Source organism: Ailuropoda melanoleuca, chromosome 4 (genome assembly GCF_002007445.2).
Source record: "Ailuropoda melanoleuca isolate Jingjing chromosome 4, ASM200744v2, whole genome shotgun sequence".
Classification (NCBI taxonomy): domain Eukaryota; kingdom Metazoa; phylum Chordata; class Mammalia; order Carnivora; family Ursidae; genus Ailuropoda; species Ailuropoda melanoleuca.
In genome coordinates this window covers 22,528,058-22,542,364 of record NC_048221.1, presented here as the reverse complement: position 1 = coordinate 22,542,364, position 14,307 = coordinate 22,528,058, and the positions used below count along the sequence as shown (strand labels likewise).

Genomic DNA, 14,307 nt, shown 5'->3' with positions numbered 1-14,307 from the left:
TTCTATCTTCTGGAAAACCCCAAGAGCCAAGAGTGGACTCATCTTTACAAGGTGTTAATCAGGAGGAAAAGGTGTGATCCACACTCTGGTCCCTGGAGCTCTCCTCTCCTGGATGAGAGAAGCCTGTTCAGCTGTGGCTGTCCTGGCTGACATGCACCCGCTTTTCCAAGTCTCGCTGTAGGACCCAGAGGAGGGCCGACTCAAGTTCAGGTAGGTCATACCCGTGTCCCCACTTCCCAGCCTGAGCCTTGGGAAAGCGCGCAGCAGAAAGGTCTCTACTTCAGGCTCTGCTGGTGAATTTTCTGCAGCCAATCTTCCTCTATTCTGTGGTTAGACTATTGCACTCATCTTTGATTAGCTGAGTTATGTTGAGAGAGTTATTTTAAGTATCCTCAACTAAGAATGGAGCCGAGCGATACCCACTTCAGGGGAACATAGTCATGATTCAATGGGAATGGGCCTTTAATGCCCTTTTACCATACCAAACACACAGTAAAAAGCTCAATGAATATTTTATTGTCTTATTTTATTTTAACTCATATTATTTTTAGTATTTTAACTCTCATTTCAACTGCTACTATTATTACTGCCATTTATTGTTCCTAATGGCTTCAGGGTAACAGCGGCTAAAATCCTGGCTTGCTAATTGTGAGACCTGGCACTCTATTTAAGCTTTGGGTGCCTCAGTTTCCTTAGCTATAAATGGGGGGGGGGGATGGCAGCATCCACCTATGATTAAGGGAGACAATGCTGTAAAGAGCTCAGCACGTTGCCGTAGAGGAAACTCAGGACAGACAGACGCGCAGGGCCATCATTATCACTTCCCTATCATGTTCCTACTGTCTGGATTGTCGGGCATCTATCCAGTAGGGGCCCTGTACTTGGGTTTCTACATCATCTCATAGGAAATAAGAGGCTTAAGAAATGCTTGGAAACATTTTCTAAAGATGGGCTGCCCTTCCTTCAACCCTGAGTCAGTAATTCTGGGCATCTGGGTTTGGGGATTTCAATAAAAGCAAGGTCCACTATCTTTAGGGGCCTCAAATCCTTCCCTCGTTCCCATGGCTTTCAGTCCCTGAGGGAGCAACACAGTTTCCAACATTTGACTATGTGGGTCAGGATCAGCCAGCTGTCCTATCATGCCTCTGGAAACTTAACTCCCAACCGTAGAAGCCTTGGTGGTAGATGAAGGGGGTTGTCAGAGGCCCAGGAGGGCAGAGGGCCTTTGTCATTTCAGTTAACCCAAGAGGAGTGGGTTTTTTTTTTTGTTGTTGTTGTTTGTTTTCGTGTTTTGTGTTTTGTTTTGTTTTGTTTTGTTTTTGCTAAAGAGGCCACCTTTGGGGAGCCTGGACACCTGATTTTAGCTTAGAGTTCAGTTCCTCTTGTGATGAAGGTGGCTTTCTAATTTTATCAGCTAAATGGCATCAGCATATGGGAACAGACATGGCTTGCTTGTTCAAAGATGTTTCTTCGCCAAGGGGTGGAGCAGGTATTAAGGGCCAGACAGAAAGTACTGGGAAGAGTCAGGCCTTCTGGGGACTCTGAGATGCCTGGGCCATTATGTAGGGGTGGCCCTGGGTTTCTGGATGGTGGCCATGGTGTGGTGTCCATGCTGAGAGGAGCTCCAGAAGGCAGGGGTGCCCATTGCCCCAGGCTGAACGATCCCCATGGTGCTCACACCTCAGCTGTCCATCATCTTCCCATGCACTGTTTTATTTTCTCAAAACAAAACAAAACAAAACAAAACAAAACAAAAGAGTGTTGAGCAAGATGATTTTAGGTGGCATATGGACCTGGTATTGAATTTACTAGCCAGGATCACTAGTGAGAGCCAGCTCTTTTTAAATTTCTTCTGTCCTTCCAGTTAGAAGAAAAAGAAAGTTTCCACTTAGTATATCTTTAACACTTGCCTTTCATATTACACTAAAAAAGAAAGAACAGACCTCAAGTTCGGAACCTTAAATTATCAATCATTTAATACTATTTCTTTAATTCTTTTTTTTCACAATTCTTCTAGAGTGTCTGATGACACTGGCTTTTCTTTGAAAATAGTGCTATGGTGCTTCCCATTAAAATTTAGTTCAGTGAAGAAAGTTTTGAGTTGATTTGCAAATGAACTATTACGTAAATAATGGTACAGATGGTACCTAAGCATGGCAAAAGATCACAAAGGGTTACATGAATGGCTCAGGTATTCCTTAAGCTCACGGGTCTAGGAGTTACACAGACCTGGCTCAAATCACACTCAGCACTTCCTACTGATGTGGCCCTGAGCTCTGTGGACAGAAGCCCCATGAACCTGAGTTTCCTCAGGCGCAGAATGGACACAACAGCTCTGCTCTTACCTAAGGGGCAACTGGTACCATGAAGTGGGTCATGCACTTGGCACAGTGCCGAGTCCTGGCAGATGTTATCTGCCAACCCTGCACCGCAAGACCCCGTCCGGTAGCACAGAACGGTGTTTTTGTAAACAGCCATTCTAAGCATCTCTCACTTTGCATCCAACCCGCTGAGAGATGACCCGATTTGGCTGCAGCCACTCAGCTAACTTTCTCAGATAAGAGTTTGCCGTGATGCCTGGTGACGGGCTGAGCCATTGGCTTGCTCTCGTCCTGACTCTCTGTGCAAAGGTAAGCCTGTCCTTGTTGTCAACTGCCTACAGCATATGACCTTGTATTATAAGCCTTTCCTCACGTCTTTCAAAATTCGTGGAAATCCCCATTTTTAAAGGTGGCAAAGGATCCCAGAGGAGGGTCACCTAGTGATTTGGGTCACACGGTGTTTGGTTGGGCATTCTAGTTTAGTGCGGGTTCAGCGGATGTGAGCCCACAGGTGCCTGAACCTGGCATGAGACACGTATCAACAGCACCACGCTGGCAGCCTCCCACACAGAAGAGGGCAGGAGGCCGTGGGTCATACCCACCCCCTTGACCGGTGTGTCACCATTGTTCCCAATTCAGGATAACGGTCAAGTCTTCATGCCAGTCTATGAGCAGGTTGTATTGTTATCACCACTGGACAGAAAAACTAAGGGTTACAGAGACTTGTCCACTCAGTGATGGAGCTGGGATCCTGGTGAATCTGTCCCCAGAGCACTAACACTGTCTTCCTCCTGCTGAGGCCCAAGAAGGTCCATGAGCCCCTCCCAAGTGTGGCGAATCAGGCTCAGCATGTCAGGGAAGGAGGTGGTAAGGGAGGGGACCCTGGTAGCCAGTCAACCAACTCAGATTCCTGGCCCAAAGGAACTTGCCTGCCTCCAGATGGGGGCAAAGGGAGTCCTTGTCCATCCAAGAGTGGGCCAAAGAAGAGATGTGCAAGCCAATCTGCCTGCTGTTGGGGGAAGAGGGCACGGGTGTCGTTTCAACCCTTGTGCAGTCAGGGGAACCATGGCAGTCCAATGAATGCCTCTCAGGATGGGAGCTGGGCTGCTCTCTGCACGCCTCCCCTGCAATCCCACGCCTGCACACACACAGAGACAGCTCTCGGGCAGTTCTACACTGTTGCAGGGGGGCTTCAAGGGACTGTCTTATTTTTTTTTTATTTTAATAATATTTTTTTATTATATTATGTTAGTCACCATACCAAGGGACTTTCTTCATGGAGCTGCCACAGGGAACAACTGAGAGTTTTCTATATGGATTTCAGGGTCTCTCTGGGTCAACTTTTTAAAAGGTCATGTCACTCTACACGGCTAACTTGTGTATCAGAAAAATATAATGATCACATCTCAACTTATGATTTCACATGTGATTGTGCAGGCTGGGGTTAGGGGAGCTCATTAAGGTGCAGGTGGTCCAAGGACAGGGCAGTGCTGCTTGATGGTGGCAAGCAAAGGCTCAGTTAGGACAACATGGCTCGAGAGGACATGGAGCGTGGAGCCTGGCTGTGGTGGAAACCAGGCCTGTGGTATGTCCATTGCTCTGATTTCACTAAAGTGCTGATCTAACCATGGCCGTGTACCTTGAGCAGCCAGAGGACATAAGGACCAATTAATGTCATCCTCGTGGACCCCAAGATGGTGACAGCCACCAGTCACCTTCGTGGAGACTTGCCACCCCTCTGCCATCAGCCCAGGGCCGGTGCCATCCATCTGCTTCAGGCGGATGCTTCTGTGGGGCCCGCCGGCCCCAGATGGGGCAGACTCCAGTTGGCAGACAGCTGAGAAGTCACCTGGAGCTGGGGATGCCTGTTCTTACGGGGACAGAGTCAGGCTTGGCTGAGGGTGGCACTGGGGTGGCCCACGAGAGCCACCTCTGTCCCCAAGTGCAGAAGAACTAAATGAACTGAAGGAACAGTGCTGGGAACAGAGTGCCGGGAATGCAGCGTGGGCCAGATAAAGGAGCAAGCGGGGCCTTCCTCTCTCCCCGATGCAGGGCCGGCCTCGCACACAGGGCAGGGTCCTGGCATGTCCACCCCGTTTCTGAGGCCCTTCCATCTGTGCTCCTTCTCCTTGCAACGCTCTTATGCTGGTCTAGGCTCCCAAAGCAGTGGCCCACTAAGGCTTGCTGTGTCCTCTTTGTTTCAAATTACCTACTCCACTCCCTCGATTACCCCAGAGTTTAAAAAAAAAAAAAGAAACTGATGATTTTCTTAGTGGATTTTAATTTAGAATTTGGAAAAGAGTATTAATTTGTATGTACACCATTACCTTCCAAGATAGAGGGAAGACTCAAGCAATAGAGTCAGAGACCATTTCTCTTTGTGCCTCATTGGGTTCCTGCTAAGAAGTAACATATTTTCAGGGATCCTCAGATTGGGGTGAGTTAGGACTGGTTTAGAAGACCATCAGAGACATGGGACTGGTATAGACCCGCATAAACATATAGACTCCCATGGACCCATAAAAACCTGGGCAGCACATGTAGACCTACTCAGATCTGCCCGAACTCTTACTATTCTTATTTAAAAAAAAAAAAAGAAGAAGAGGAAGAAGAAGAAAGAAGTGCCTACCAGAAAGAGAGTAGAGTTCATTACCACTACGGCAGGTAGTGAAAGTATCTTAGACACTTAGCCCTTGACTATTAGGTGAAGCATTACCTTGTATTTGGGAATGGTCTTCAGAAGCTCTTTCACTGGGACATCAGTGCCGACCACACCCAGAAGAATGCCCTTCGATCTCTGTTGAAAAACAAACAGTAAGCAACAAAAACAATAATGAGTTACTTTGGTGGAAGGAATAGAATTGAATGAGAAGCCAACACACCACAGATCATTGTCTGGTGCCTTCTCAAAGCTTCTAGAGATTGAAGATTAACCCAGATATCTACAAGGCCCCTTTTCTATCCCCCACTCCCACCCCCAAATATTGCTAGACAAGAATGGTAGCTTCTTAGGCCAAACGCTCACGACAGTACCTTTCCACACACACCCATACCAAGATGTCCTAACAGACATCTCTTCTCCCTCCTGAAAATTCATAATTAATATGAAGAAACACAAAAGTTTTAGCAGCTAAGGGCTGTGAGCATTAACCAGTTAATTTACAGAAGCTTTCTCCAGGAAAGACTTAACATAACTGCTCTCTCAATTTGCACTGTCATCTGGTGCCCAGGAAAGATGGAATAACCCTCACAATTTTAGTAGCATGTTGGAACCAAGGACCAAGGTGAAGGAATAGGCCTCCAGGGAGGGTCCCAGTTTCCAAAGTCAGCATGTGTTGAAACTGTCAGGGTCAGAAAGACCTCCCAGAAAAAGACACAAATTGCTATCACCCATTGTTTCCCTCCAGGTCAAATCCACCTGGAACCTCAGAAGGTGACTCTTTTTAGAAATAGGGTGTGATCACTTCAAGGCAAAACCATCCTGGATTTAGGATGGACCCTGTATCCAACAACGGCATCCTTAGAAGAGGACACAGAGACCCATGACAGAAGAAGGCCACATGGAGAGGGAGGCAGAGCTGCCTCAAACCGAGGAACATCTGGGCACTGGAAGGACCTTCTAGATCCTTCTGAGGAAGCACAGCCCTACCAACGCCATGATTTGGGGCTTCTAGACTCCAGAATTGTGAGAATAAATTTCTATTGTTTTAATTCTCCCCATTTGTGGCCCTCTGGTACCACAGCCCAAGGAAACTAACGCAAGGCTGGTCACTATGCATTGGGAAGGGGTCATCGCACCACACACCAGGATTCTCTCTGGCTTTTGCCTTCCTCTGGTCATTTCACACCTAATTTTGGGAGAAGTGCTGCATACTGTCACATGACATCTGCCGGAAGTCCTCTTGTCTATTCTTGATGTTGTGATTCTAACAGCAGAATTAAAAGTGAGGAAAAGTGATAGACCTCCTATTCTTACTTAGTATAAATAAAGAAAGGTCACCAGAGCTTGAGTCAGAGGGTGTCTGAGATGGCAACCCTCCTAGCATCACGCAGGAACACAGCTGCTGTACTCACGGTTTCATTCTGCTTACTAAACACAGGCATGGCGACCGTGGTCATCAGGACAAGGCCCTGATCATCGGCAAGCTGGATGGAGAGAGAAGTCAGTTACCTGGGAATGATCTGTTAACCACAGATGGCTGCCAGCCATGGCCCTCAACCATCTCATCCTTTCCTGACCAGGGCCATTAGGAATGGACCACTGCCCACTTAGGCAAGCAGCCTAGAAGAGAGTGCAATGTCCCTCTACTCTGACTAGCAGATAAGGATCCCAGTCCGTGGCTGGGGAAACCAAGTCAGTTGCTGTCAGTCAGTCCAGCTGATCTGTTACTGCATTCAGCCATTGGGTTCAAAGAAAGCCTGCTTTGGATCTTCGTGATTCACTTTGTTTTATGACCACAGATTGATTTTACCCTTTTACTTTGCAGACATTTATGTGCAATATGAATGCTTCTCCTTAATCTGAAAATTGAGGATCAGAAAACATGAGCATAAGGGGTTTTATGAGTTGCCCCTGCAGGAAACAATGGAATCTGGAATCATTTATTCTCCTCAAGGTAGCTGAGTCAAGGCTTTTTGGTACCTCTACATGTCTCTGTGTGCCAGTCCCAGACAGGAAACAAAACAAAAACAAAACACAACAAATAACTTTATCACCTGATCCCTAAAATCACTGCTAAGAAGCTAAACTTTTCTCCAGGAATAACAACCCTTGAAGGAGGGCAAACAATACGCTTCTGGGACCATCTGAATTGTATACAATGCATTGAGACCCAGAATCACATCTGTTTTTCACACAGTGTTTGGAGACAGGCAGGAACCCTACCCTGCCCCCAAAACAAATGGGGAAACAGAGTCCTGAACCACAGTAGGCTTGGGTCCAAGACAACCCTGGTTTTAATTCTCAGCTTTGAATCTTTATTAACTGTATTTGTTAAGCCTCCACATCCTCATAGGAAATAATGCCAATTATCCCCCAGCATTGTTACCATGAAGATAAAATGTGAAACTGCCCAGCACGGTGCCTGGCATGAGGACATGCTCAAAGGATGTTGGCTTCTTTTCCATGCCTGCAAGGTCATGTGGCTAGTAAGTAGCAGAGTCCAGAGTGAGACCAAGGCATGTGACATTTCTGACAGGGACCAAAGTTACCATGGCAAGTTTGGTGGGAGAAAGATCCTTTCTAGTTTCACGGCCCATTCTAGCCTCACATGAAGCCATCTGTGAACAAGAATCCAATATCTTCAGTCTATAGTGTTTTCTGATGGGTGAGTACATCTCCATAGCTTTAGTTCCATAGAAAAACCAGGTATTTTTCCCTCAATCTCCTTGGGAAGAGGCATTTTAAAGAGAAGATCTAAAACCTAAGGACGCCCATGGACTGAGGTCTCCATGGACTGGCTGGCCTTTTGAGAAAAGAAAAGGTCATCAAACTCAGTCCATCTTCCACCCATCTTGTTCTTTCAATAGATTCTTCAAGCTACTGAGCCTCACTACTTGTAATGTGGTTCATAGAACAGCAGCATGACTGAACCCAACTCTAGACATTTTAATAATTAGTATGCATATTAAAATTCAAGGAGCATCATTATAGGGCAATCCTTTCTACCATCAATACTCATGATAGCTAAAAAGAAGCTTGTAGGCATAGGGAAGGGCTCCTACGAGAGACAGATGGGGTCATGTTTTAGCCATCTCTGTCAAGTGGGACCTGTATTCCTCCCTAACAAGATGAGGCAAGAATCACACGTTCAGTCAAGGGCTGGGAATTTATGGTGTGAAGGTTAATTTTATGTGTCAACTTGTCCAGGCCATGGTGCCCAATGTTTTGATCAAACACCAATCTTAACACTGGTGTGACTGTATCTTTCCAGATGTGATTCACATTTAAATAAGCAACCTTTGATAAAGCAGACGGGCTGCACAATGTGGGTATGTCTCCTCCTATCAGTTCAAGGCTTTAGGAGAAAAAAACAGGTCCCTGAAGGAAGAAGGAATTCTGCTTCCCAATTGCCTTCACCCCCTCCTGCTAGACCTTCCAGCCTGCCAACCCACCCTACAGATTTCAGATGTGTCAGCTCCCACAACTGTGCAAGGCAATTCCTTACAATCAATCCCTCTCTCTGCCCCACTCCATAGATACGATATATATCCTACAGATAGGGAAGAAGTGTATCTATCCCCTAAGCTTCTCTTCCTCTGGAGAGCCCTGACTGATACACATGGTAATCATGTAATCTGTTATTCAGAGCAGCCTAATTTGGGTGTGAGAATGGACAACAAACTTACCACTACATCATAATTTTAATAACTAAATAATATTAACCATGAGATGATAATGACAGTTTGTGAAGACATGGTTTCCAACATCTTGATAAAAATACTTAAAGTATCCTATGGCCACCACGGGGGTATGGAAAGCCATTTTCAAAGGCAGAACCAACCCACAGTTAACACCTCTCTTAGGATCAGAGATCTCCCCACATCCCGACTACTTGACAAATCCTCAATGCTATACAGAAAAGTGATTTGAGCGGATCCATAACCCCAGGCAACTTCCACTTTGCAACTCAAATCAAAATTTCAAGCGATGCCAACATATATCATGGATGAAATCAAAACATAGCACTGACAATAATGAGAAATGAAGCTTTTTCCTGCAACCAGTAAGAATCAGTTATAAGTCACTGGTAATCGTTCTGGCACAGACAGAAGATCATGGGAAACTTCCAAATATTAAGCCGGCATATAGTATCAACGTCACTCAGAGGCTAATTCCAAAGGTAATTACGGCCCGTCATTACCTTACCCAAAAAAAAAAAAAAAAAAAAAAAATCCCCATAATGTTGCATGTGTAGTGAAAGTACTCATTTTTTAACCAGCCTCTGGTAAACAAAGGAAATGCAGTGAGCTCAGTGCTGGGAGGACATTAATCTCTCCCCAGGCAGTTCTGACCCCGATCTGGACTGGCTTGGCCAGAACCTTAACCTGAAACCTTCTTGATGTGCGCAGCTCACTGGTGTGGCCACGACGGCTGGCGGGGCCTGGAAACACAAGCGTGTGACCCTACGTTGTTCTCCTGCACCCACCAGCTCCATCTCTCCCAGTCTCCATGGATCTGGGTTCTGCAAATCTTGAACGTTTCATGGAGAAGAAACATCAGCTTGAAAGTTAATTTGCACTGTGAGCACTTTACGATCGAAAGCATTCTGCGCTCCTGCCGGTGGCAAAGGCATTTTGTCCAGACCACCACGCAGGAGCTATGGAGCCAACTGCGGCCGACACCCTCTGTCCCCACACGCTAGGGGGTCCCTGCTTTTCTGTGGCCCCCTAACCTGTAGTGGCGGCTGAGGCAAGAGCTGCTCATGATTCATACACGTGGCTTCCAAGAAAAACCCAGACACGGAGTCAACATTCATGTTCCAAAGGGTAGGCATGGAAGAGGGAGGTCACCATGGGCCATCTGGGAAAAATCCTATTAACTGAAGGCCAAGTGGGAACCCTAAAATGAACTGCCATTCAACTGCATTTGCCCAGACTTTGAACAGGCCCCCGAAGTGCTTTGGTGTGGTGTTCTCTTGTATAATAAGTGTATATTATTCCATATCCTTCATTTCCTATGCTACATAATGGGGACCGTGCTGGTATCAAAGGAAATGATGAATAATAATACCGAACATCTGGTTTATAAAACACAAACTTGCTCAACAGATTGACTGCTTCCTGTCGGCTTCCCAAGCTAATCACGCATGTGAGTTTGTGTGACTATGCATTTGGTTCATGTGTGAGGTTCCTGCAGTGGCCCCGGGGCCCTACTCCTGACGCTTGATTCGCTTCCTGCCAGGGGCACCGGCTGGCCATGTGGACAGCTCTCCGGTATGGCCCCAGATGGGATGACCACCAGAGTGAGGTCCATCAGTGTTGCCGCTGGGCTAGTTGTTATCATTCATTGATTCCCTGGGGACACATGCCTCGAGCACCAGCATCCGTGCCAAGTCCCATGCCATGTGCTGGAAGGCTGGAGGATACCCAGGCAAGACACAGAGGTCTTACCCGTCAGGAACCCAAGTCCCCCAGAGGAGACAGATAGGCAATGGGGCAGAGGGAGAAACGCTGGCTGGGGCAGCACACTGGCTCTAGTCACGTGAGCAGAGGGCCCAGCTTCTTTGGGGCTAGCCTGGACTAAAGGAAACACGTCCAAGAGTTACTGGCATCTGTCGGGGCTTTTATGACAGATTCAGAATGGTTCCTGAAAACCAATGTGACGACGGCAGGAACGAGGTCCCTGCCACAGAGCAGTTTCATCCATTTGCTTTAAACTTCAGAATGCGTATCAGTGGAACAATGAAGGGGGACATATTTTTAAAAACTGCCCAGTACTTTTCTTCTCCCCCTTTTTTCAAATATTACCCCCTTTCTTTAGAGAAATCCTCTTCATCCTTTTCCTCCACGAGGTTCTCTTGGCAACTAACCTCTCCCATCCTGCATGTTATGGGCATCACACTCAGGCAGAGCCAACTGGGGCACCACACACACACACACACACACACACACACACCACCCCCTACCCAGGCCACCTGTTTGTTTTTTTCTTTTTTGCCATCTGGAGCTAATAGGAAAAACTCTCTACTCCCCTTCACAGATGACTAGAAGAATGTAATCCTGACAACCAAGTTCTTTCCCCATAGAGAAGGGACTGGGAAAATAAAGTCAACCCAGAGACAGAAGAAGTGAGTGTGTGTGTGTGTGTGTGTGTGTGTGTGTGTGTGTGTGATGGGAGATAAGGAGAGGCATGGAAGGAGGGAGAGGGAATGAGGAAGGGGGACAGGGAGGGAGGGAACCAGTCCTGGGATGCCTTCATCCCTAAGCTCAACTCCACCCATGCTGTTTTCCATTATTGGGTTCCTTGAGACGATGTTTGTTGTTTTTTTTCTTTTTGCCCAAATGACGTGGACTGGATTTGTGACTCTCTTAACAGAAGAATGCTGACTTGCACAAGCGCCCATCTTGACCATAAATGACCTAGGCAGTGCTAGATAGCCATCGAGGTGCTCTCAAGTACCTTGCACAACCCACATGGGGAGGCACTGCTACGGCCAGAAAGGCCGAAGGGAAGACGTTCCAACAGCCTTAAGATGAGTGGTTGTGTGTCCTTTCCATAAGGGTGGAAATTTAGGTATCCCGAAAGTACCCAAATACTGAATGGCAATGGGCAGTATTCCGGGGGAAATGAGGACTCTTTATGATGGCATCAAAACTACTGTCATTAGGATTTTGTGTAAAACTTTTCATGACGAATAGATATTTGCCTGCTTTGAGAAAAGAGCCTGAGTGAGAAGTTGCAGAGCCGGGGTCTGCTCTGACAGAGAATCAGGAACCTGCCAGGAGAGAGGACAGGATGGGGGACAGGAACGGAGGCAGGGTGCAGGCCCTGCCTGGGTTACATCGTGACCAGTTGTGGCTACAGAGATGCCTGGGGAGCCTCCCCCTCAGAAAGACACCTGCTGTGTTGCCTCCCTCACATGTCCACTCACAGGAAGCTTGCCAGGACCAGCGGCAGGACCTGTGTCCCCTGTAGCTGGAGGCCTCTGGGGGCGAGGGCCAAACACTTGAGAAAGGAGGTGGGTTGGAGCCGGGCCCTCAGATAGCATTAGAACGAGGTAAGGGCAGCATGGCTGACAGCCCATTTGAGGGCTGACAGGTGGTTTTCAGCAGAGCTTCCTGCCATCGCTGCTCAGCCCTGGAGGCTTGGGCTCAAACAGAAATTTGTGCAGAAGTGGGGAACTCAGCTCAGGAAGAGAATGGCTCTAAGCCAAGAACAAAGGCCAACTCACTAACTCTTCTCAAAGATTGCATTTCTTCTCTACGTTGCCCCTTTTATGTTTATATGTTTTTCTTTTCTTATTAAAGTCAATCAACATATTGCCTATGTTAATGGAGTACATCATATAAATGTATACCATAATACATAAATATTTTATACATGTGTACATAATTTGTGAGTACACAGCTGGGTTTCTGCTGTGTCTTCCTTCCAACACCTGGCATGAACGCCAACCTGCACACCATGAAAAGACACTGCCACCATCTAGTGGCAGTTGGGATGAATTGCAGGCACAAAGTCCTGGGAGATGAACCTTTTCCAAAGCATAGCCTTACCAATAAAAACATACTTAAAAGGCAGGCAATGTCACTTAGTTCCCCACCCAGTGGAAGCAAAGATAGGCTATATAAACTCATGGTTCTGTTAATAACCTGTAGCTTGACAGAGGAAAAAAATTAGTACCAAGAGGTAAAAAAACACAGCTGTATACATCTTTAAATAGAACAGGACACATTTTGAAAGCAGATCGATTCTTTAAGGTGCGCAGGATCTGAGAACGTGATAAGGGAGAGCAGGAAGGGGGAGGTTTTATCTTTCCTCTCTCCATGAGCTTAAGTTTACCAATGACCTGGGAATCCCTGAGGGCTATTCTTTCAGTAGCACATAATGGGGGCAATGGGAAAAAGATAGAAACAGATGGCAGCCATGTCCTTCAGTTTTCACACTCCATGGCAAGGGGAGGGTTGACAGTAGAAAGCCACTGGAATAACACTCTACAAGTGTTAGTGAGAGCACCAGGGAGGCCTGCAGGAAAACACAGACCTGGAAAAGGGAATATGAGCAGAGTATGTGGCTATGTAGAGACCCTCCACAGGAACAAATCCCTAGACCTTGCCTCCTATTCCCAGACCAGAAAGTCCTCTATCCCTACCCTTTTGATTCCTGTCTATGGCACCTCCCCCAATTCTCCCACTCCTTCCCTCATCCCAACATCCTTTATCTTCAATATTGAACAGAGATCAGGGGAAAAAAATCTAGTAAAAACCATACTCAATTATGGGTCTTAACTTTCTGTCCTGGAGGTACCTCTTGCTGGAGAGGCAGACACTCTCAGAAGAAGAACAGGTGCAAGCCGCAGAAATGTGGAAACTAAAGCCTATTGGTGCATCTCATTCCTGAAAAGTATCAGTGCACAGTATCCGCATTATCTGCATGGCTGATGTGAACAGCATCGGACTCTGAATTTTACTCTCATTTACATCTCCACTGCTGTGAGTGCTAATCATGAAATTTACTAGCTGTTTCAATGGTGGTCAGTTTTAAATGAGAGGCTTTACACACGTACACATATTTAAAAATACACTTGCTCAATAACCTAAAAAGCCATTTTGAAATGAGAAGAGAAAGAAAGAATAGTTTGTTCCAGTGATAAAACCAAAAGATTTCTAAATCACCTTTAGTAGTGTATCTGTGCGTGTATGTTTGATTTTTTTAAATCTCTTCTCTGTATAGTTGAACGTTTTAATAAAAAGAACATCCCCATGAATTTTCATCTACAGAAAGCATTTTATAAATAAAATCACCCAAACGGCACATGCTTGCAATGAATGTTAATGCCCTAAAATAAATAATAATAATCATCCTATTCAAACAAATCTTTTTGCATAAAGATCAAAATAGTCCTTTAAACAAGCTATGGTAATACTCTGACATGAAAATGCTATGAGAGTAAAGTTTTTATATTCTGAGTTAAACATATTATGCTTGATTATTAGTATTTTAGATGTTCTTTATAGTAAGAGGTTTAGAAAAAGCAGGCATTGCTATTTTTAATTGAAGAGCTGGTTCTTTCAATGTAAGCAATATGAATTGTCTGCCTTTTATGATACTACTCAGATGAACTGCTACCCTTTTAAAATTTAGACAATTTAAGAACATCGACCATTGTTTAGATTCTCATTTGCACTGACATCTTTCAACATTTGTGGAAGATGCCTGACTCCTAAGTAATATAAGGCATTAACAAAGTAGCAGTGGGGGAGGGGGAGGTTAAGATGGCGGAGGAGTAGGGGACACCTTTTTCAGCCGGTCCCCTGAGTTGAG

At 45.9% G+C, this 14,307-nt stretch overlaps 1 protein-coding gene across 1 annotated transcript in view; it reads right to left on the bottom strand.

Moving 5' to 3' along the window:
• The window catches only part of CACNA2D3 (calcium voltage-gated channel auxiliary subunit alpha2delta 3), a 488,288-nt gene that overhangs the window by 206,093 nt on the left and 267,888 nt on the right, over nucleotides 1-14,307 (bottom strand). The window contains exons 11-12 of the mRNA XM_034658484.1: nucleotides 6,396-6,467; nucleotides 5,038-5,118 (exon numbers count right to left, since the gene is read on the bottom strand). Coding sequence (XP_034514375.1) covers nucleotides 5,038-5,118; nucleotides 6,396-6,467 — 153 coding nt within the window. The remainder of the gene's footprint in view (nucleotides 1-5,037; nucleotides 5,119-6,395; nucleotides 6,468-14,307) is intronic.